Source organism: Ptiloglossa arizonensis, chromosome 6, assembly GCF_051014685.1.
Source record: "Ptiloglossa arizonensis isolate GNS036 chromosome 6, iyPtiAriz1_principal, whole genome shotgun sequence".
NCBI lineage: Eukaryota > Metazoa > Arthropoda > Insecta > Hymenoptera > Colletidae > Ptiloglossa > Ptiloglossa arizonensis.
Window position 1 is genome coordinate 7853256 of NC_135053.1, and position 22956 is coordinate 7876211.

Sequence of the window (22956 nt, forward strand, 5' to 3'; positions counted from 1 at the left end):
TCCACGGTCGATTAAAAATACAAGGTGTCCCGTTTGGTCGCACGACGATCGTTCGCATGAATCAATAACGATCAAATTTATAATGCAATTGTTACATTCCACGCTTTTGTAATAATTTTTTTCACAATTATACCAATCGTAATTAGTGGGTTTGGAAATTGAATGATCCCATTAATAATCGGAGCTCCCGATATAGCATTCCCTCGGATAAATAACATAAGATTTTGATCAATTCCTTCATTACTGCTCTTACTCCTCGGAATATTACTATTCCCTGGCTCAGAGACTGGACGAACTATTTATCCATGTTTATCTTCGCAACTTTACCACCCATCGTTGTCCGTAGATTGAACAATTTTTTCTTTCCCATTTGGATCGCGCGATACGTTCGATTTCGAGCGTTGGTCGCGCGCGCAGAGTTACTCGCGCGAACGTCACGGGACGAAGTGAAATTCGCCTCGGGGCGAACGTCGTGTCGATGAGCCTCGTAGCCACCTTCCGTTTCGTCCTCGGTGTATTTTAGAGTGGCATCATGACAATATCCGCGTGATAATCGAAAACTGGACGACGGATGGGTGGTCGTCGTCCTCACCGGTAGCCATGAAATTCTTAGCCGTGCTCGGTGCTCTCGCGATACAGTGCGCCGCCACAAAATCATGGAACAGCGATAGTAAGTGAAAGTGTGTTGGGAACGGTGATCGAAATAACTTCCTCGTTGGCTCGCCACAGGTTATCCGGAGGAGACGTTCTCCATATTCGGCTGGATCGGCTACCTGAAACGCCTCTCTCTGATAGTGCTGATGCTGGCTGGAGTGATTATGTACTACGTCCCCGAATCACGTCCGCGTGAGTAAAACGCGCAACCAACGAAACGAACGAGTCATTTGCGCCGCGAGAAAACCTTTTCTACCACGAATTTTTCCTAACCGTGGATAATCGCGGAGTTAACGCGGCTTGCGTTTCTTTCGAGTCTTATTAAACGTATCGAGTGTGCGAATTAATTCTCGGTTCCTGAATCGATTCAACTGTAATACTTGTTCGAAGTAAATTTCTCCCCTCCGTTACGGTATTAAAGTGTAATTTCAAAACGAGAGAATCTGGCTTTACAACCGACATAACCTTAAAGAACGATACAAAGGATGGTCGTCGAGAGACGGTACATTAGACACTATGCTTTCGACGTTCCAATTCTAAAAACAAAAAATATGAATCGTGTTTGTATACAGTTTCTCATCGTGTGGATTATTCGCAAGACCTAACTTCCTTTGACCAACATTTGTTTCGGAGGCTTCAAGATCGTTTAGCCGATAGATGCTCCGAAACGCTAGTGGAGGTCGATAAAGTTACTGTCCGTTTCATTGACTCGAAGTCGAGAAATTGTTTGCAAATCTAATGTAGAGAAGCTGATCATTATTTCGAAACTCGAAGCACAATTATTTAGGTACTTGTAAACTGGTTAAAAATTACATCACCTATTGATTTCTATTCGTTGATTTCTATTTCGTTACCACGGTCCAATTTCGCGTTTCGATTTCTATTATCTATTCGTTGATTTCTATTTCATTAATACGGTAGAATTTCGCGTAGTATCGATTATATATCACGATGGTAGGCTCGAGTCGGTCTTGTAACGAACTGTTACCTGTTCCGCAGATGTGCGCAGAATTTGTTACGCGCTGATCGATTTAACGGCGAACAGCCTCAAGTTCGCGCTGAGCGCGCGCGAAAACGAACACCTGTACGAGAAGATCAAGTCGAAATACCATCGCGCGAGGTACGATCAATCGCTGATAACACGGAAACGTCGTTCGCGAGAGGACCAGGAATCTATCGAAGGCTCCGAACGAGTATACTCTGCTCGTGGCAAGAGATCGAAAGCGTTCATTGTCGATGATGGATTGCTCGGGTTGGTCGACGAAATTCTTTTCTAATTACTTTTCTTCGTTCCTCGAACGATCGCTCCATCGTAACCGCGTTACTCGAATCTCTCGTTTCAATGTAAATAATTATCGACGACGAGGATCGCGTGTCTTGGAAAATATTACGCTTTTCAAGCGTAATGTTATATTTTCAATGACGAACCGTGTTTATAAAAGTTTCAAATATGTTCAAATATGGTCTTTCACTATGGTTCTGAAAGTAATCGAATTTCCTCGTGCCGTTATAGTTATTCTTTGGTTACAAAAAATTGGGTATATTCGCCTTCGAAGCGATCGTAACCGAAAAATGACATTCCACTCGAAAAGTACGCCATTTGCTTGGAAAAGGTGACGCAAATTGTGAACTGTACACCGGGTGAATTGTACTTTTGTTTCCGAAGACGATGCAAAGGCATCAGAGTTTCGATTTCTTTCGCGACTCGTTCTAAACAAACGAGACAATGGAAACGCGAACGAATGCGAGATGTATTTCCATAATCAGAGAATTTTTCAATAATGTATTAACGGTTCGAAAGCAGAATGATTATCTTTGAGTAAAACGACTTGAAAAATATTAATATAATACTGATACAGTAGTCCCTCGATTATCCGATCGCGTACACGTAAAACGAAAAGCTAATTTGCAGCAATAGTAACGCAAATTAAAAGAACTACTTGTGAATTTGAACTGTTTATCAATTTTCTTTGCGTTCGTAAATCGAGAGCCCCGGTCTTTTAAATTGTATCATTGTTACAGTAAACGAGTAACGTTGCGAAACATTAATAAATCGTATCGTCGTTTTCCTATTCGCGTTGCTACACGAAATTCAAATCGTCAAATATTCGTGAAATTTGTTATTTAAATGTACATTAAATGAGACATACATTATACCATAAAATGTATTACACCGATGTATTTATACGTATCGACCAATCTCTTGTCCCTATATTGGATCGGATAATCGAGGGACTGTTGTATATCTTTTCAAGCGTGCCCGTATCGTTTATTTATCGATTTATGGAATTGACCGTTTTACAGGGAACGGGAAAGGAGGAAGACGAACGGGAAGCACGATAAAGATCGTCGACAATCTCGTCATCGTCTTCGAGGTAACGTGATTAAAGAAATCTTACCGCAGTCTTGCACGGAGGACGAGAAATCGGTGTTCGTGTACTCGGATAAACTGGAGGATCTTCAGAAATACGTTAAAACGAATTACGACGTGAAACGGGCCAGTGGATCGTCCGTCGAGAATTATGCGCTTTTGATCAGGTATTGACACGATACGATGACCAAATAGTCGAGTAACCATTTTCTTTTCTATTCGTTGCAGCGGGAGTCCGCAACAAATGGCGATGCTCGATCAAAAATACGAGAAGAACGACGTCGTCATAGTCGAAGATCCTTATCTCAGAGTGGAGTACAAAGATTGCGGCACTTCGACCGACAAACTGTCATCGAAAACGGATATTTCAGGATCGGAGCAAGAGGGCCCCACCAGAGATCGTAACGATCGCGTAACCGATTCGGTAATTTCGATTGATTCTTCGAGGCACGGTCGAACGCGTGAAACGATACAAAACGATCGAAACTAAAAAATTGATCGATATTCAATTTCGAGGTGGGATGTTAACAGTCCCATCGTGCAATTTTCGTCCAATTATTTGATTTTTTCACGACTGGCTGATAAATATCTCAGCACGAGTATCGAGGTATCGATACGTTGACTGGCGCGCCAGTTTTTCGTATTTAAGGATATTTTCGACATTTTTTCCAATCGTAACGTGAAAAGTGAAAATATTCAATAGTTCGTCGGTGTACGTTATTTTGTAGCATCACTGACGTTATTTAAAAGTTTAGAAATGTCGAGACTCGTTTCTTGTAAACGCTTTAAAGAAACATTGTAAATTTGGAGTGCCGGTCACCAGTGACCGCTGTAATATTCAACGTGTTAAAGAGGTGGTATATTTTTGAACTCACTATGCCTCAAAGAGTTAAAGAGTCTCAACGGTAATCACTTCTATCTTAAGGTATCCGTTTATTGCGTATTCCCATGCTTGATTTCTATTTTCGTATTGTTACTGTGTATCGTTTTAACTCTACAGTTAGTAGCAACCTCGTAGAATTTTTATTCGTTATACGCTCGGTAAAGAAGTAAAGAAATGCGGATTGATAAATGCGAAAAATTGACACGAGTTCATTTTGCACCGATTTTTATGTCCGTGTGCAAGGTCTTCCCTCCATATTTTATTACACAGATATGGGTGTTTTGAGTCTCAAAGTAGGTTTCTTTCAGAATACGCATACCTCTATCGATTCGACTTTCTCTTCGTTGCTCAAGCCCATTATTACGAAAAATAACTCCAGGTAAAAAAGAATACACGGCGAGGAAATTTCTAATTATTAATAGAACGGTTGGGCGTACACGAAATAAACGAGTGTGCAACGATTAACTATGGATTCGATACCGATACTATCGAAGATATTTCATTAATTTGATAACAATGTACTCCATAAGAGGTATCGATGTGTATCGAAATTTCAAGTAGGTACTCGATATCATTTTTCCTTAAAGTGATTCCAAATCGGTATTCCACTGAATCAAAATCTCTTCGATGTTTCGCGAAGGTATCGATACTCGTTCGATACTTAAAAATGTATCGATTTGTGCATTATGGTTATTTTCATTCCGGTCGAAAGGGTTTCTTCGAAAACCGAAGAATTAATATCTGAAAATAGAAATCGTTTAAAAGACAATAACATGTATCGACACTTCCATAGTATTAAATTGGGATCGATGTATTCGTAGAAGTATCGATCAGATATTTTCGAATATGTGCCAAAGGGATGTCGATTCTTCTCGATGCCTACGTCTCTGAAATAATTCGGTAAAGGATCGAAAGTTATAAAGTGAAAAATATATCATTCTTTCAATATAACAACGAAAAATTGACAAACGATCTATAGAACTCGTTGCGTATCTTTGTATCAAACTTTGATACGTGTCGGTGCAACGCTTGTCCGTCCACACTGATAAACAAAAGCAATACTCGGTTGTTCGATAAGTTTTGTCGTTTTTTTTTCATTGTAAAAAAAATACTACGACACTTCAACTTTGAACAACAGTAAATATACGAATAAGTCGACGGATCTACACGAACGACAAAAGTTATCGAGCAACCTATTGCAACACGAGAATACACAACAAATGGATACCAGGATTTGGATCTCGTTCACGAGTAGTAGAAATATTTTTCGATGCTCGATAAATATGCTTATCGGATTTAAATGTCCGCCAATTCCTCGATTCATGTTCGCCAATTCACTTGCATTACTCGACAACGAATTAATAACGCAGAGAGTGGAAACGTACGTTAAAGATGTCGATTTGAGCTTCCCGCCGGAAGACGATACAAGATATTCCGAATATAGACCTTCTTATAAAATGAATCAGTATCATTGCGGCGGAGAATGTTGCGGCGGAAACGGATGTTCGATATCTTACGGGGACCTGAACATCGGCAAAGAAGTATTCGATACGGTGTCTTCGAACGATACTAAAAACGTATTAAAGTAAATGAAGTCGAAGTATCGGACGATAGTGTCGAGAGTATCGTAAATTCACGAAAATTCATTCTCTCAGAATATCTCGAAGCATGGTGAGCCCCAACATGCGCACCACATTGGACGAAAACAACGAAAATTTGTACACCGCTGTTTACAACGATTATGCTTGCAAAACTCGAACGAAAAGCAGCAATTTGTCCAACGATCGCAAAGGCAATTTTCTAAACGGAGAAAAAGGAGTATCGCGGGTAATTCTTTCTTTTTAATACTTGTAAAAACCATTCGCGCATTCAAATCTATAGCGAAATGCTTGTCGAACTATTTTTTCTCGACTTTTCAAGTCGAAGTTAATTCTTTTTATTTTTGCGTCTTTTATTCGTAGAAGGATAAAAGGTTTCAGAAGAATCACGTTGAGAATGATCTCGCCAAAAATTGTTTCGATCAATTAGATCGCAGAATACTTTCCCGAATTTTTCATTTGTTGTTTTACATATTGGCGATGCCCAGGTATAGCGATCCCCGTGGAAAGCGTTGCACACTTACAAACAATTTCTCGTTGAACTGTTCATTCTCCCGTTGAATAAAGTACGTAGAAATTTTTAAAAAATTATTCTCACCAAACTGTTGATTTTTTGATCGAATAAAGGACATAGAAATGAAAAGGAAAATTTTTCGAAATATGTATTCTTTGGTTAAATAGAGTACACAGAAATTTTTTGCGTCAAACTGTTTATTCTTTCGTTGAATAGAATACATAGAAATTAAAAAAAAAATTGTTCTCGTCAAACTGTTGATTTTTCCGTCGAATAAAAGACACAGAGATCGAAAGGAAAATTTTTCGAAATACTTATTCCTGGGTTAAATAGAATACGTAGAAATGAAAAGAATTTTTTTCCAATTTAATCTTGAATTTCAAGTTACGCCACAATATTTCCCACACACCCTGAACAATTCGTTTCATCGATCTGATACATTTCTGAACAATTTCTCGTCGATTTTATGTTTCGATCAGAAACGCGAAGTACCTGTATCCGAACACGAGCATACGTCCAGAGGCGTCCGCAAGCAAAAATCAAGGCACAGCAATCTGTCAACGGAGTACTGTTGCAACGATACTTATTACTATACCGATCGAGGAGGGGAAGCAGACGATGAAAATTCTCTGCACGGACGACGAGTGACCGCAAAGCATAATCTCGACGAGAGGCCTCAAAAAGAGAATTACGTGTTCGATACGAATTCGGACGACTCGATCTTCGGCTACGAATACAAGGAATTAGCTACGAAACCTATATTGAAGAGTACGTTCAAAGCACCGCGTCGGGTTGCGTTCAAAACTTAAGTTTTCGAAACGCTTTCGAAAATTACGCGACTTTCGTTAAAAATATAAACGACGTGCTTGAAAGTAGACAGGGTGTTTCCTTTAACGCGAGCATCTTTCTTTCAAAGACACGAAAAGAAGTCGAAAGAGAAGATCGTTCGTAAGGGCGAATATTTCGAGGAAAAATTGTCGTGCTCTTTCGAGAGACAACTTACGTAGTTGGATTTGTTTTTTTTTTTTTGTACGAACCACGTCATCGCGTTAACGAAAGTATGTCACGTTTAAGAAATGCCGATGACCTCGAAAGCTCGTAAAATACGACACTGGAAACAAAATTGTTCGTCGGAATATTTACTCCTTCGAAAGAAACAATCTCCCCCTTTTACTTTTCACGCTTGATTCGAAAGAAACGGAGATATTCCAGATGTTCGCGTTGATCCTTTCGCTCGTGGCGCGTTAAATTTAGCACATCGAATTTCGTGTCTTGAATACGGGATGGAAAACAATTTTACTCGTTATTTCTCGTTTTTGCGTTTGCACGTTACGTTAGACGCGTACCGTCGATCTCGTAGAAAAATCGAGATCGAACTAGCTTTACGTTGCGCTGATAAAACGATACAGTTCGAAATGTCACCGTATTTCTATTTAACATTTGTGTGCGCGCGACGAAACGTCGATCGAATATCCAAAAACTTTGAATAAATTCCATGAATCAATCCCACTCGTGTTCTTCTTATTTCTATGGAGAAATTAATTTACACATTTCCCAAGTTTCCATGTAGCGGTCTTTCAATCACTCGCTCGCAATGTGCTAAATTTAGCCCGACCCGGGCCTGCCAAACGGGCCGACGCAGGTATTTGAAATCGACGTTGAAAAATTGGAAATAGTTTAATACGCTCGTGCACCGCAAAATCAAATTTTTATCGCAAAAAATAAGAAATCACGAGCAAACGGGGTCAATCGAAGTACGTACACTGTACACTCTACGATCGAAATTGAGACGGTACGATGTTGAACGATTTAAAACGGTCCAACGTGATCGTGCACAAAAAATTTCAAAAATTTACCTCGAAAAAAAAAATAGACTATTACGAGCGAAAGGGTGAAGGGTGTCTTTTGGTAATTTGGTCGAAAAATCGATTTCTTCCTGATTTATTTCCAAAGAAACTAAACGACTTTTCGATATAAAGTTTTCGCACGCACATTTATCCATATTTACACTAGATTCACGATTTTTTCTAAACGAAAATGATACAAATTACAGGAGATGTACGATCTTAGGTGAAACGAATTTTAAAGAACGGATATCTACTGGTTCGAACAGTCGACGCGATTCCTGTCGTTCCGCTTATCCGAAACAAAAACTAAAACATTGTCTTAACGAGCGGGAAAGTCATTATGGTACAAACCATGGTAAGAAAATTCCCCCAAATTGAAAAAATGGGGGTTTTTCAAAGCCAAATATCGATTTTCCGGTGTCTTTTTCGTCCTTAACGCGTTAGAGAAAAATAGAGAAAACCATCGAATTTAAAAATCGATGGTTCGCGAGGTAGAGGAACACCTTTCGAAGATTCTGTCCTACCGGAACTCGAGATATACGATCAACCGGTTTGAAAAATACGGATTCGAGCATTGTTCGAACGTACGAGCCGTACACTCTGCGAATGTCATCGACATCGTTAATTTTACAAATTCGGGGCAACCTTTGATGCACGGATAATTTCGAAGTCCGTGTACTTCGAAAATAAAAAGTTGAAAAAAAGAAAAAGAAAAATCAATTTTTCAAAACTGGATTACCGTAAGACCCCGTTACACGAAATACCCTGTACGATCTGCGATTGATACAACCGAGAGTGTCCGCGATCTCGTACCATGAAAGCTATTCCGTTGCTTCAGATGGATTGAAACCCGTTCTGCTGCGCGCGGTAAATTGGATCTTCGGCGGTTGTCCAGCAGCGACCAAGAGATCCGCGTTGAAGTACGGGGACGTCGGAAAGGAAGAGATCCAAGGGTTCGGTGACGAGTGGCTCCTCTAGGGAAACACTTTGGAGCAGCAATCGCGAAGAACGCGAACCGTCGGCAAAATTAGAGACCTGCTGTACCGTATAGTCGTTCGAATCTCGTTCGAATCGCGTTCGACGATGGTTTCGCGATATCGAGGACCGTTTCGTTCCTCGTTAGCGAATTCTGTAATAAATCCTCAGATTTTCCTCGCGAGTTATCGTTCGTTTTTTTTCGCGGGAACCGTGAAACATCGACTCGTAAGATTCGTATCGCTCGACTCGCGCGTTCGCACGGAACGTTTCTCCTTGACCGGAAGGAAGTAACCGTGAACGTTCACAGCGGTTCCGCGATGAACGATTTACACCTCGATACCCGTCCCGATTCTGTCGTAGCGGAAGCGTCGCGCGCCGCGGGAGCTTCGCGAAACGCGACCTTCGCGCGCGCTCCCGTGCCCGGAAGTGGATACCGCGGCGTACGTGGCTTAAGAGCAATAAAGGAGGCCCGGCTACGCCGAAAGAGAATGGGGAAAGACAGTCGCGCGGAGACCAAGAAGCGCGTCGGACCGCGAGAACTGCCGCGCGAACACGTGACCAACGATACGCGAGAACCGGATCGACTCGACACCGACTCGACTCGACTCGACCCGACTTGACTCCGACTCGACTCGACCCGACTCGACTCGACCACGACCCGATCGGACTCCAACGCGACGCGACGCGACGCGACTCCCGTGGATTTTCGATATCGATCCGTTTTCACTTGGTTTCGCGCGATCGATCAGTCTCCCTGTCCGGCATTGTTCGTCACGGAGGGAACTCCGATGCGACAACAGGGACGACGCTCTCCGCGACGTAAACTCCACCGTCTTACGGGATCAACCCTCGCGAGCGATTCCCGGTAAACGCGATGCACGACGTTTCTCGCGCGAGTTGATAGACGAGTGAGACGCGCACGGGGTAATGGTGACGGTGCGGTACGTCGGTGCGTTCTAGGAGACTGGTAAGTGCCACGACGCAAAAATAACGCCGCACTCGAGGTTTTTAATAGTCGAAGGTATTGGAAAACACATCGGGGGTACGATCGATGCGGGCACGGTTCCACGCGGAGTTTACGATGTTCCAGTTTCCACGGGAACGTTTCCATGGACGCGCATGGTCGTCTTCCCGTGACTTTTCCTTTTTCTCGCGACGGTTCTTTTTAAATATAACACGTACGAGGCAACGAACCGCGCGCGCGCGCGCGTCGCGTAAATTTTCGGTGGCACGTATCGCGATCGAAACCCACCGGTTCGTGTTCCGAGATCGCGAGCTTGTTCACCCGTGACGCGACTTATGTACCGTCGCGGTACATTGTTAGACGCCGGAGTAAATTCCACGGATTCCACGGGACATGTGCGAACCGTTCTATTAATGTACCCATCGTGTGGTTCTTTCTCTGTTCCGCGACCGGGAACGCGCAACGCGGTACCGCTCTTTCGCCGCGTTTCGCCTCCGTTCCCCTCTTCGTTCTCTCGTGGAAGAGGAGTGCGGTGTATTTAAACTTTCGTTCGAAGGGGAACACGAGGCGAATGCCTCGCGAGATCGTCGCAGATGGTCCCGTTTTGATTTCGTACGAGAGAGACACGGAACACCCGGTAAATTGAACCGCACCGCGACGCACGGAAACGTCGACCGACTCGTCGAGACGCTCTCGTTCACCAGTGATTTTCCCTCGAAAAATTCGGAAATCTCTTCCTCCGCGCCTTCGCGTCGACTTGGTCACGCTGAAAATATCCACCCGGTACCGAGCATTTTCTAGCACGGTTAGACAGAACCGGTAGGACACTGATCATCGTCCAAGCTAACGAAAGAAACGAAAAATTCGAGCCGCAGTTATTTACATCGGGAAAAATTCTATTTACTCGGTAAGGGGTTGTATAGAACCGACGTATCGCGTTAACGTTACACTCCAAGTCGATAAAAATTTATACAAAATTTAATCGCGTCGTAGTTATTTCCATCGGTGAAAATTCTATCAACTCGGTAAAGGGTCTTTTATAATACAGTCGTATAGAACCGACGTGTCGCGTTAACGTTACACTCCAAGTCGACGAAAGAGTCAACAGAATTTAATCGTCCAGCAGTCATTTGCATTTGCGAAAAATCTATTTACTCGATAAGAAGCCATTTGTATTATAGTGTACAACGAATCGTAAAACACTGATAATTGTGGAACGTTGTACTCGAAACTAGCGGAGGAATCGAAAAATTCAATCTGTCGTTATTTACAACGGTGAAAATTCTATTTACTCGGTAGAGGGTCTTTTATAATACAGTCGTATAGAACCGACGTATGACGTTAACGTTACACTCGAATTCGACAAAAAATATAAAAAATTTAATCGCGTCGCAATTATTTGCATCAGTGAATTTTAAAGAACATACAACGAATCGTGAAACATCGATAATCGTAGAACGTTACACTCGAAGCTAGCAAAAGAATCGAATAAATGAAGTTTCGTCGCAGCTACGTACACCACCGAAAATTCTATTTAAACAATTCGTAAAATTCCTCTAATTTCCAATTTCGCGCAAAAATACATCGTTCGTAATCAGCAACGGCATTCGTCGCAATAATCATCCGCCGCGAAGGTGTTGAAGTCCCGCTCGACGTTGCAAACGTTCAAGTCGAAAGTAAATCCGAAATTCTATCGAATCGAGTTTCCGCGAGTAATTTAATCGTTTCCGTAAAACGAGATGCAACGTTGCTTGGCATAGGATCCGCGTATCCAGCCAGCAAAGATGGCCAAAATTTTATTCGAACGAGATCAACGCGGAGCGATTTGTTCGACGTTTGTACGATCGGTTCGATTTTTATTCCAATCGGTACCGAACGAGTAAACCGATCGAGCTTTTCGAGATATCGACGATAGAAATTTTCCCGTCTAGTCTCTCTTATTTATTCCGCTCCTCTTATTCTCTCCAGCGTATGCAACTTCGTATTATTAGACATCCCGCTCGCTCGGTCTTCGCGCTCGTTCGAGGCTGATTTTCGATCTGTACGAGACTTTGGTCGCCTTCGAGTCGTATTTATCGTTAAAATTCTTACACGATAGCGATTCGTCGAGCGTCTGAACAAGCTGGCGAAAGAGTTCCAAAGTGCCGCTCGATTCTCGTTTTCGGAGACCATTACCGCGCGCGAGACGCGACGCTCGCGTCGCGCTAGAAACGAACGGATTAGCGTCGGTTGAACGAGATCATCGGTAATTTCATACCCGAGCCCGAATCGCCCAGTGCTCGTGAAACGGCTGTTATTGTTGCTGGTTCGCGCGACCGTATTATTAACTAACCGCGAGCGCGCGTACGATTTCCACCCCGTGTTTTCCTTGGCAAACAAACGAGCGTCGCGACGACGCGACGCGACGCGACGCGGGCCTCACCTGCGTCGCTCTCGGGTGTTTTATACGAAATTTGGAGGCGTTATCGACGTCCGTGGAAACCGGCCAAGGAAAGATGTAATCGTGACGAATTTTTGCTAACCACACATCGTACACACGCGAGCGAGCGAGCGAGCACGCCCCGTTCCCACTCGCTCGACGTTTTCAATTGCCACCGCACTACATGGTTGTTCTGTTATGCTTTGTGCAGTGACAAATGCGCGGAGTATGACGTCAAATGCGATTAGAGGCATTCGGAGGAAGAAGAGTTCGCTATGCGAGGTAAAGGTGGCTGTGATCGGAGCACCGGGAGTCGGGAAAAGTGGTGGGTATATACACACACATGTACACGCACTAACGTACACGTACACGCACGCACGTACGGTTTATCTTACATCTCTTTCCATTTAGAAAGCGCCGCGCCGATCGCGCATTGTCCACGGTTGAAATTGAAACGCTGGATGCACGTAGTCTAGCAACGGTGCAATTTCCCAGAATCGTGGCGCGAAACACGCTTTCCACTTTTCTTCTTGTTTATTAACCGTCGTTGATACCGAACACTCGATCGAATCGATGTCCAAGGACGCGATACGATCGATGGGATCGTAACGCGAAAAATCGCGCGTCTTTCGACCAAATAGATTATCGTTTCGCGAACGTACGTTGTAACAATGTAATTGATATCCGGTACGTTTGTCCTTAACCTTAGTCGGATATTCCATGCGGTTAGATACTTTTATCGATCTTGTATACGCGTCTTTAATATTCTCGGTGCTCGTGTTACGATTTTCATTTTTGACGAATTTTCTTCGAGTTTACCGGTAAATTCGGGCGGTAAATTTCGCGCCGGTTTGCAGCGATAGTAAATTACCTAGGTATAATTTCAATTCTTGAAGATCGGTTTTAAAAATCGTAAATGGTAAAAACGACGAAACTTGTCCAGTTCCATTTTTGGTATAATATAAATATCGTTAATAATAATTACGCATCGCGAAAATTTAATCGAAGAAACTCTAAGAGAAATAAGACCGTGTTTCGATTTTATCATTTCTCGCGTATCGCGTAGTAAATATTCAAGTACAGGGTAAAGAACGCCTTTCGGTCCTCGAGTAAACATACGTGTAACACACGCGAAGCATGCAGGTTACTACACTCGGCATGCTAAGACAATGCGCAGTTTCATTGTTCGTCCATTGAATAACTTTCTACTACACACACTCGTTCCAACGTATCTAACATTCTGTGCATTCCTCTTTGTATTGCGTTTCGTTGTACTTTAGATCGATATTGTACACAAGGGGGTAAAGATTGCTCGAGAAGTCCAATTTTTACCAATAATCGCACGAGTACCGATATTATTTTTCGCGAGTATTCGCGCAATGTTCGATCGTATTCCATTAAAGGTATCCCGGTTTCGTGCTACTCGCGTAAGAATCGACCAGACCACGAGTTTCGATATCTCTTGTACCGTAGCGTGCTCGATCCCATAGCCTAACGCTTTGCACCGTAAAACGTTTGCTTCTCCTTTTCGTTGAAATTACTTTCGACGAGCGAAGTAACGCGATAAGATTTAATTTTGCTGCAACGGTAACGAGCGTGACATTAACCGTAATCCTCGGTACACAGTTCGATGTACAGTTAGAAAACGTTAGATCGAATCGACTATAGAAGTTGTCTTTCGAGCGTATTCTCTCGTAGCACGGTACATTTTTAGGCCGACGTGTATTCTCGAGTAACGCGCGTACACAACGCGCGAATATCGCGAACGTAACGCGTTCGAAGACCGAAATGGCCACTGTCGATCCTAACTAGAAACGAACGATACACCGGCACGAATACACGCGCGTGCCACGAATCGAATGCCATCGAAGACTATCCGTTTCCGTCATGATTTTTCACGGTGAACCGATCGCGAAGTATCGGCTTTAATTCAAGTACAAGTGCACGGGTTTCGTGCCACGAACGTCCAGACGATATGTGTGCGAGAAACGTGGTTAGACCCCGACAGATGCCAACCGTGTGTATTTTCGGTAATGGCACGTGTAAGGCATAGGTGAATAAATAATTGGTCGGACCCCGGCGGCTGTACGTCTCACACTGACCGCAAAGTGTGTGTACACTATTTATAAAGTTTTATTTCAAAATTTCCTTGGATCGTGTCTTACGAAAGACTGTAGCGTCGATTTCCCGCGACTAGAAAACACACCGCGATCGTCCATGCATTGCGCAGCGATTCTAACGTAACGTCGTTATCTCGCGGTGTGTGTTCTTCCCCGAGTATATTTTTCGCCCGTGCGACCGACTGGTTTTCCTTTCGTTGAAATAGGAGAAACGAACTCGATTCGAGCGTTCGAACCGATCCACGGCAACGGAAATTGGCACGAAAACTCGCAAACTTTTAACGAGCCGCGCGAAGGAAAGCGTCCAAATGATGTTGTTCCGAGGATTCGAACGTAAATACACCGATCGGCGATAAATTCATTTCCTACGAAGTGTTCAGGTGGTTCTGTCGATCACGAAACCCATCACGGTGCCAATGTCTCGCTCTTTGGTAAAGACGGTGTCCGATTAATTTACAAATTTAGCTAACCCGGGAATCTACGATTTTTCAATTCGCGTTAACGATTCTTCCGTCGAGCGGAGACGACGAGAACAATGTCTTCCTTAGACATAGACACCTTCGTGGACGAATCGAGCCTAACTCGACGCGTTATCCCTACTTTGGTCGAAGAAATACGTTCGAGGCGTTTGTAAAACGGGTTACTTTTCATCGAATTCAAGACGAAACACACCATGGTGACGGTGTACGCTCGTGCAAGGTTTTATGGCGACGTGGCAGGTTCGAGTTCGAGGTAAAAATAGTGTGGTATACCTCGAAGCGGGTCACTAGGCTATAGCTCTCGTTTCTCTCGATCGAATCGCGATATGTCGGAACGCGTACCGTCTCGAGCAAGACCGCGTTCGTTTTCAGAATATCGGGTGGAAATTGATTTCGAGCTATCGTGACAAAAATCGAAACAAAAGTCAAAGTAACCGCGAACCTTCCGTTCGGTATTTTTATGGAATCTGTACCGATACGACACAGTGACGGTTCGCCCCGAAGAAATTGTTCGCGTTCTAATGCAATAGTTCCTTCGTACCTTAAATAACTGGAATCGACGGAACGGTGGAAGAAACGATGTAAATAGGACGCTCGTCTCTAGGAAAATATAGGTTGATAACTTTCTAACTGACACGCGTTACGGAATTTCTATCGACGAATGCACAAACTAATACGTGTCACGTTCGTACTTCGGACTTGTGCGATATCTGAAAATAGTACCGCGTAAACTTGTACCAAACACCGATAAAATTGCTACTCGAGATGAATTCGTAAAGAGATCTCACGAATAGAGGACAATTGGCCCGTGTTTTTACAGTCCTGTTCGCTGTTTAGAAATCTATTCGGTCGTATAAAAAGCTGTCGGTAACGTTTCCTCTTCTTGCATTCCAGCACTGACAGTGAGGTTTCTAACAAGGAGATACATCGGGGAATATGATCACCAGTCAGGTAAAGAACATCTCACTTTACAATGTGCGGCGTGTTCGTGATAAGACGCGGTGTAAATTACAATGAAATGTGAATAAAGTTGACAATAGAATGATGATATATTTTTTTGAAAAATTGCCAGCGTACTACCACCTCAAAGGCCGCGTATACTCTCCCTACGCATACCTCGGGCCGCGTCCGGTCTAAATTTATCGAAGACGAATTTGACACTAGACAGGACGTGTACTAATGCGAGGTTGATACTCGAACAGAACTTCTTGTTTTGTACAAATACAAACGCAGACAGAAGACAAGCGGCTTTCTTGCGAGCACGTGCTCTGTCGGGATCTAAAACTAGACTGGACTGGAAAGATCCACTTACTGGCCGTGAGGTACCCGATCTTAACTATATACGCGGTTACTATGAAAATTTCTTACATAATTTTTTCGTTGTTCCGGGCCGATATCGATCCTCGAGCCGCTTCGTCCTATCACGGGACGAGTTGTTGCTCGCATTAAACGTACTTCGATCTTTGTGCTGTTTTTAGAGAATAGATACAAACACGAAGTATTGGTCGACGGTGAACCCATTCTTTTCGAAATATTGGACACCTGCCCGAAGGTAATACATTAATCGATGATAAAACAGACGATCGAAGGTAATACGAAAACTTCCTTTTTATCGTGGACGTTTCAGAGCGAGGACGAATTACCATCCACGGAGACTCTACAATGGGCGGATGGATTACTTTTAGTCTACTCGATTACCGAGAGGGGTTCGTTCAATTTTGTGAGGAAAGCAAAGGAAACGCTCGCGGTAGCTGATCCGGAAGCTACGATGCCCCTTGCTTTGGTTGGGAACAAAGCTGACATGGTTCACTTAAGACAAGTTAGTACCGAAGAGGGAGAGATACTCGCGAAAGACTTTGAATGCTGGTTCAGCGAAGTGTCCGCCGCTGAACAGGTATATACTTTCCTATCGTTTCATTTATTATAAAAGTTTTCGTTACTGGTACGATTCTGACCGAAAGCGTAACATTTCTCTAGGTCACCCAAGTTGCCGAATCTTTCCACGAATTGTGTCGGGAAGTTTTGGCAGCTAGAAGGAGAAACAAACAATCTTTATTGGACAGAATGCTCGGTAGCAAAGCGACGCGTGCTTATTCACGAGGGAAAAGTGATTCAGCACTTCCAAAGGATTAATATATATAATATATAATTGCTTAATTTATCAATATCGAAACATATTATTTCTTTTTTAAATGCATGAAAGAATTTGTCGTGGTGATTGTTTTTAAGCGAAATTTTTGTGGTGTAATCTTAGAAATTGAAAACAAATTGCATATATTTTATGCACACGCACAAACGCGCGCGTACTTATTGTCGAGATTATAAGTACCAAAGATTTATGTAATATCACGTAACATTTATAATTTCTATAACAATATTGTGCGAGTCTTATCCGATACGCGAATTTAAGGAGTTCGCGTTAGAAAATTTTATCAAGAGCAATGTAATTTTTTAATACGTCATCACATTCTTTAGCGAAAGAATTTGTTGTTTCGATGCAAGTTCAAATTTACGTTAACTTACGTGAAAATGTAATGCCGAATATAACTACTTAAGACGAAACTTAATGTTCAACGTTACTACAATGTGTGAAAAATTGATGGCTTGTTCGTTCGACAAGGCTGATTATAAACATGACTTATGTGCGCATAGTTTAGATAGATGTGGAAACTTATATTAGTCGATCTATATTTATTTTGTACTTACAATGAAAGTTATGACAATAAATATTTTACTTATTTATTATATCACGGTGATATGTAATGCTATAACCCTAATTTTAAAGTAGATCTTTGTTACTTACCAATCGCGATAATATCGACAAAGTTCTGCTGGTGAAACGTTCTTTCTCTTTCGACGGCTGGTTAAGGAATTTATCTTATTTACAAGAATTGAAAAATATCTATTTCGAATCGTCGTATGTTTCTAAAACATCCGCTAAATGTTCGTTGTCCCTTGGTTTTTTGAACTGTTTTCTCTTACTAGCAGGTTTCTTTCTTTTGATCGGCGCCGGTTTTTTAGGACCATGATCTTGCATCGATCTTATTCCTTGTTTCTCAAGATACTCGTCGATTTTTTGATCATCCATTGCATCGACCGCAACTGCTCTCCACAATTTTTGAAATTCATCGTCTATGGGAAATTGGGCCGTTTTGTCATTGTAAAAGACGATTTTCTTTTTATCCAAGGGCCGTGTTATAAATAATATCTCGTTTTGCAAACTCTAAATTCGATAAATCGTTATTAGAATTACCGTCGAACTAGTATTATATCGACGATCGTAAAACTTGTATCTATACTTGCCTTTAAATGTTTATCACAGTGCGGCAAACTTTCTTGGATATCCTCCAATAAAATTCCTCCGAGACCTTTTAAATCTTGTTGCTTCAATAACCTCAATAGAGATTTTTTATCTTTGATTTTATACATAGCTTTGAACATGAATCTACCATCGTGAGTCACTTCAATTTTTGGATTTTTAATGAGTGCCTCCGTTTGTAACCACTGTTTCACCTAACAAGAAAGTTTATAAGTAGATTTACATCGTCGATATTAATAACCCCTTAATTGTAAAAGACTAATAAGGAATAAAGTGATTACATAAACCGATCTATAAATATATACGCGGAATAAAGTATTTCATACTAAGTGAAACGTTTAAAATTTCACTGCTAAGAAATAATATTGGACTTACTTTAGACCCAACGTCTAATTGGTTCGTTTCGTCTAAGATTTCCTCCAACGTTAAAGGATGGTCGTCTCCTTCTTGATGCCTGGCCTTCATATGCTTTACTATTTTTGCTAACACACCAAACTTATATTGAGTGCTACCGGACATAGTCTTGTAATTAACCATGTCCAACTTTGGACCATTAGATACAGAGGACGGTTTAGGTTTTTTCTTAAGCGGTTCATCTCGCGAAGAATCTTTTTCGTGTTCCCTTTTCTTTTTTTCTACCCTATAAATATAAATTTTGTTTGCACAGATGTGCAATGTATTATGCAGTTTGTTGTTTAAATTCAAACATTTATTATAACGCCAAATGAATACTTTGTATATCTAAATTTTAACATAAATTTTACAATAACGTATTCGTAATGCATTTAAACCACAATATATGCTTTTAATACGGTTTGTATCTTTACGCAATAATTTAGGTTAGGAAAGTAAACTGGTGTCCAATACTTACGTTGGAGTTGTGAGAGCTCTTTTCTTAAAGAGCTCTCGCTCTCTGAGCAATGCTGGATCCATCGTGGAGACGACCTTTACCTATATGAACGTTGAAATCTTTTATCGGAAAGTTGTACACGATCTGTCACTTTTGCAACATTCTAACCACCTCGATGAACCGACCACCAATCAGAGGTTCTCATTTTATTCGCATCCTGACGAATGGCTATATCGTACCGCGCATGCGCCTATTTACTTTCGATAAAACTGCTCGATTCAAACGACTTCGACTTCGACTATATTTTATCGAATATTTTTGCAACGAATTCAAGTGCTCCGATAAATTTTATGCGATATCTAGAAACTAAAAGCACTGTATAAATATGTTCGCGAAATGTGTGAACTATACCCGCGTGCATAGAGTTTTTATTCTTCGTCACCGTGACCGTTGAACCGCGTATTACGAGTACTTCCGTCGATCTCGTTTCTCGAAAGATCGAATCTCGCAACGGGTTCCCGCCGGTTTTCTATCCGTGGATGTGAAACGTGTGCAAGCTGGAATCGGTACTTCGAGTTCGACGCCGATCGTCGCCGTGAATCGACATTTTACAGCTTCGTACAAGTACGTACGTTTTACGCGCCCGAAAGTGGTCGTAGTTCCTGGACGTGTTTCTAAAAGTGCTGGACGTGTTTCCGTGCAGTGACGTTTTGCGAGCAGCGCAGCCGGCATCCTCTATTGCGTGCTTTGCTTTACGAACGTCGAGTCAAAGGACAAAGAAACCGAAAGCCTCGAGAGCTGCTGCTTGGACGAAGGAGCGAATAGAAAGGACACATTGTTCTCATTGCGAGAGACGAGGTACTAACTTTTACATAACTTTTACATTACGAAATCGCTTCGGTCGTGGCGTTTAGTCACGTACACGCGATTGTTCCACTTTCGTGCTTTTACAATTTGGCGTCCGTAATACCCTTCGACGATATTTTCAATTTCGTTGATCAAAGTCCGTAAAGTTTCCCGCGAACTTGAACGGGCGCAGGGATTAAAAAGATTTTTCCCGTTAAGTTTGCCGCTTCGATAACCTCCCTTCGCGACGCCGTGTCTCGTATATTTCCCATAGAGACTGCGTCGGCACGTCGAGTCTCTTCGCAAAATTCGTCCTACGCAAATTCGGAGAAACGTTTGCACAGCGTACCGCGAACGAGGTGCCCTTAAAACGACCGCGTTCGCTTTACGCTCGACGGTGTCGCTCGCCGGACGATCGTTCGGTAACGTCGACGTCGTTCTCAACGGAGCGGTCACGCGTTTCGCGGTGTTTACATACGATAATCCACGGCGCGTTATCGTCGCTTCACGGGCTGCTCCTGTTTTTACTTTGGTAGTACCGACCGAGCAGCGGTGTCGACGCGCATCGGTATCCGCCGGTAGAAAGTAGCAGGAAGCGCCGGGTGTAGGGTACCCGCGCGGCGCGCTCTCGTCGTAACATGCGCGTTAAGCGTGCGCTTCCACCTCGGAACAAAGACGGAGAAATGGGGAAAAAGTGAGCCGCGGAGAGAGACGGAACGAGCGAACCGCGAACGAAAGAGGGAGAAAGTTAGAGAGAGAGAAGACACGAGGGCGGAGAGAGGGGTTTAGGTGAGGGGTTGGCGGTGGAGATGGTACCGAGACCAGGATCTGTAGCGAGGTGGGTGGTAGAGGGCAGAGGAGGGAACAAGAGAGGAGAACAGAAACGAAGAGTAGCGAAGGGTAGGGAAGAGAAGGGCGGTAGGGCTGGTTAAATGGTGGCTGGTCCGGGGTTCAGGGATGGGGGGGACGCGAACGTAGGAGAGAGGGATGCTGGGGCGGTTCAAGCGAGATCGAGTTCACGCCAAGTGGAGTACGGCAGTTTGTGTCAGACCACGGAGCACGGAAGATGCTCCCGGTTGTTCACGGAACGGGTGGACCACCCTCGTCGCGGCGGCGGCGTCGCGCGACGATTTTTCACGGTGCCGTGTCTATTACGCTTGGAAACACGAAGAACGTTGGGTGTTCTCGGATCAGGAGGGCAACGTCCACCGCGACACTGATGACGACCGCTTTGTGCATCTTGATGGTCCTCCTGCCCGCGGCGTACCCGGACAAGATCCAGATCGGTGAGTGGCTTGCTTGCACGGTTTCTTCGTTCGTCGATCGTGTTTTATCGTACGTATTCGGGGCTTCGGTGAATACGCGAGCGCGTCACGCGAACAGCGGCGCGGCTGGTCGAACGTTGTGCAACCGCTACGATGATCGCGGGGGGTTGTTGCACTCGACGCGTAGCTGTCTATTTACGACGGACGATGTGTAAATACTCCGTTCACGATGCGCAGTTTCTTCCCTCGCGCGTGAAAGGAAGTGCGCCCCCGATCCTTTTCCTTCGCGAAGGAACAGAAACAAAAGACACCACCCGAACGAAACCGAAACGATGATCGCGCGATGAATCTTGTTTCGCGCGATACGAACCGATCTAATCATCGTTCGCGCTTCGACGTCGCGCGACACTTTTTTCGATGGAGATTAGACACGAGCGTAACAAAGTTGTACGGTGATCCAGATTCAGAGTTAGAAGGGGGGGTGGCGGGGTGGGAGTGAAAACAAAAATGTTTTCGGTACAGTTTGCACGCTTTTCTCCGAATAATAGACCGAGAGGTCGAGCGTTGCTAGAGTCGGTTACGTCTTTACGATTATGCGGAAGAAAGTATTATCCGGAGACAACAATCGTATCGATGAATAACACGTTTCGGTGGAAGTGTTTATAAGACCGTGAGGAGAAGGTAGATGCGTAGAAACGTTCTGATCGCGACGTAGCGTTGTTACGTGAAATTCGAGACTTTTTATCCGTTCGATTACGACCCCTTCGAGCGACGATAAACGACGAAATAACTCGACGCGTTACGGATTATCAATTTCCAACGCGTGTACGCTTTTCATTTACCCGATTTTTAACGCACGAAAGTTGTTGCGCGAATCGTCGTAATTTTTCGTTTCGAAATCGACGCACGAACAATGCGTTGGATCGATGCGTGCACAATGTTTCCTTCGTTCGACATTCAACGTTCTCCGTTACCGTAACGCGAACAATTTTTCATTATTGTTATTTCTCTCGAGTTGTATCAAAGTCGAACTAGTCTCTCGCGCAACGCTCGTGCATCAATTTTCGAATTCTGTGTTTACGAGTTTCGCGTTCATTATTTTACGCGCAAAGCGATCAACGTGTTCGGGTGAGTTTTCTTCGCGAATTTAAATCGCGGATCGAAAAATAAATTCGATGCTCGGAGAAGCTCGCGAGGAACGACGATACTTTTCAAAATTCGATGCCACGGTCGATGGAAATTGAATCGAAAAGATGGCAGGTGGAAATTGAGAGCAATTCAATTTCGTAAGAGTAGGCGAGAAACAATCAACGCGAAACTACGGAAGACACCCTCGCGAACGAACGTGTGTCATTCCACGATCATTCGTCACTTGGTAAATACCGACAAAGTAAAGAAGATGGATAAGTGGGTTCCGCATGATTTGCGCGATGTTCGAAAGCTTGAACGAATAGAGATAGTCGTTTGGTTGCCCCGGGGAAACAAATAATACCTTTCTTTGAAATAAATTGTTTCTGGTGATGAGAAATGAATTTTATAGGATTATCGGAAACGTTCGAGACAATGATAAAGAACGTTGGATAAACAATAATGGCCGAAACACTCGACGAAGTAACTTCATCCCCCCCGATGACGATGGAGTTACTACACGCTGGTGACACGTTGTAACGATAATTATTTACGGTGGTACATTGTAGATTCAATGGAATCTGAAATTAGAAAAAAATATCCAGCGACGAACAATTGAAAATTCCATTTTTCGGAGGTCGATGGAAAAACATTGTATTTTATATTAAGTTGTGAAATTTTTCACAGCCAGTTCGTGCCGCTGATATTTTATCTCTCTCCC

General features: G+C 43.2%; 4 protein-coding genes and 1 long non-coding RNA gene across 6 annotated transcripts in view; 3 read left to right on the forward strand and 2 right to left on the reverse strand.

Moving 5' to 3' along the window:
• Positions 1-480: 480 nt before the first annotated feature.
• LOC143147929 (uncharacterized) lies at positions 481-9070 on the forward strand. The gene is made up of 9 exons (XM_076313672.1): positions 481-670; positions 730-846; positions 1654-1906; positions 2959-3192; positions 3254-3437; positions 5279-5493; positions 5564-5735; positions 6500-6788; positions 8706-9070. The coding sequence occupies exons 1-9, from the start codon at positions 601-603 to the stop codon at positions 8843-8845; spliced, it is 1674 nt and encodes a 557-aa protein (XP_076169787.1). The 5' UTR covers positions 481-600; the 3' UTR covers positions 8846-9070.
• On the reverse strand, positions 6260-16851 carry LOC143147928 (uncharacterized). The gene is made up of 2 exons (XR_012992373.1): positions 16196-16851; positions 6260-16116 (listed from the first exon to the last, which is right to left on the reverse strand). It is a non-coding gene; the product is annotated as an uncharacterized LOC143147928 (long non-coding RNA).
• LOC143147927 (ras-related and estrogen-regulated growth inhibitor) lies at positions 9343-17572 on the forward strand. The gene is made up of 6 exons (XM_076313670.1): positions 9343-9812; positions 12440-12553; positions 15722-15778; positions 16306-16379; positions 16455-16721; positions 16805-17572. Exons 2-6 carry the CDS (start codon positions 12457-12459, stop codon positions 16958-16960), a joined length of 651 nt encoding a protein of 216 aa, XP_076169785.1. The 5' UTR covers positions 9343-9812; positions 12440-12456; the 3' UTR covers positions 16961-17572.
• On the reverse strand, positions 17043-19179 carry Tfiiebeta (transcription factor IIEbeta). The gene is made up of 4 exons (XM_076313669.1): positions 19018-19179; positions 18522-18786; positions 18131-18340; positions 17043-18050 (listed from the first exon to the last, which is right to left on the reverse strand). Exons 1-4 carry the CDS (start codon positions 19077-19079, stop codon positions 17730-17732), a joined length of 858 nt encoding a protein of 285 aa, XP_076169784.1. The 5' UTR covers positions 19080-19179; the 3' UTR covers positions 17043-17729.
• A 1727-nt stretch (positions 19180-20906) lies between these two features.
• Positions 20907-22956, forward strand: part of Glurib (Glutamate receptor IB) — a 467146-nt gene continuing 465096 nt past the window's right edge. For both annotated transcript variants that reach the window (XM_076313858.1, XM_076313859.1), the window contains exon 1: positions 20907-21128. In XM_076313858.1, the coding sequence (XP_076169973.1) occupies positions 20909-21128 (220 nt within the window). In that variant the 5' untranslated portion in view covers positions 20907-20908. The remainder of the gene's footprint in view (positions 21129-22956) is intronic.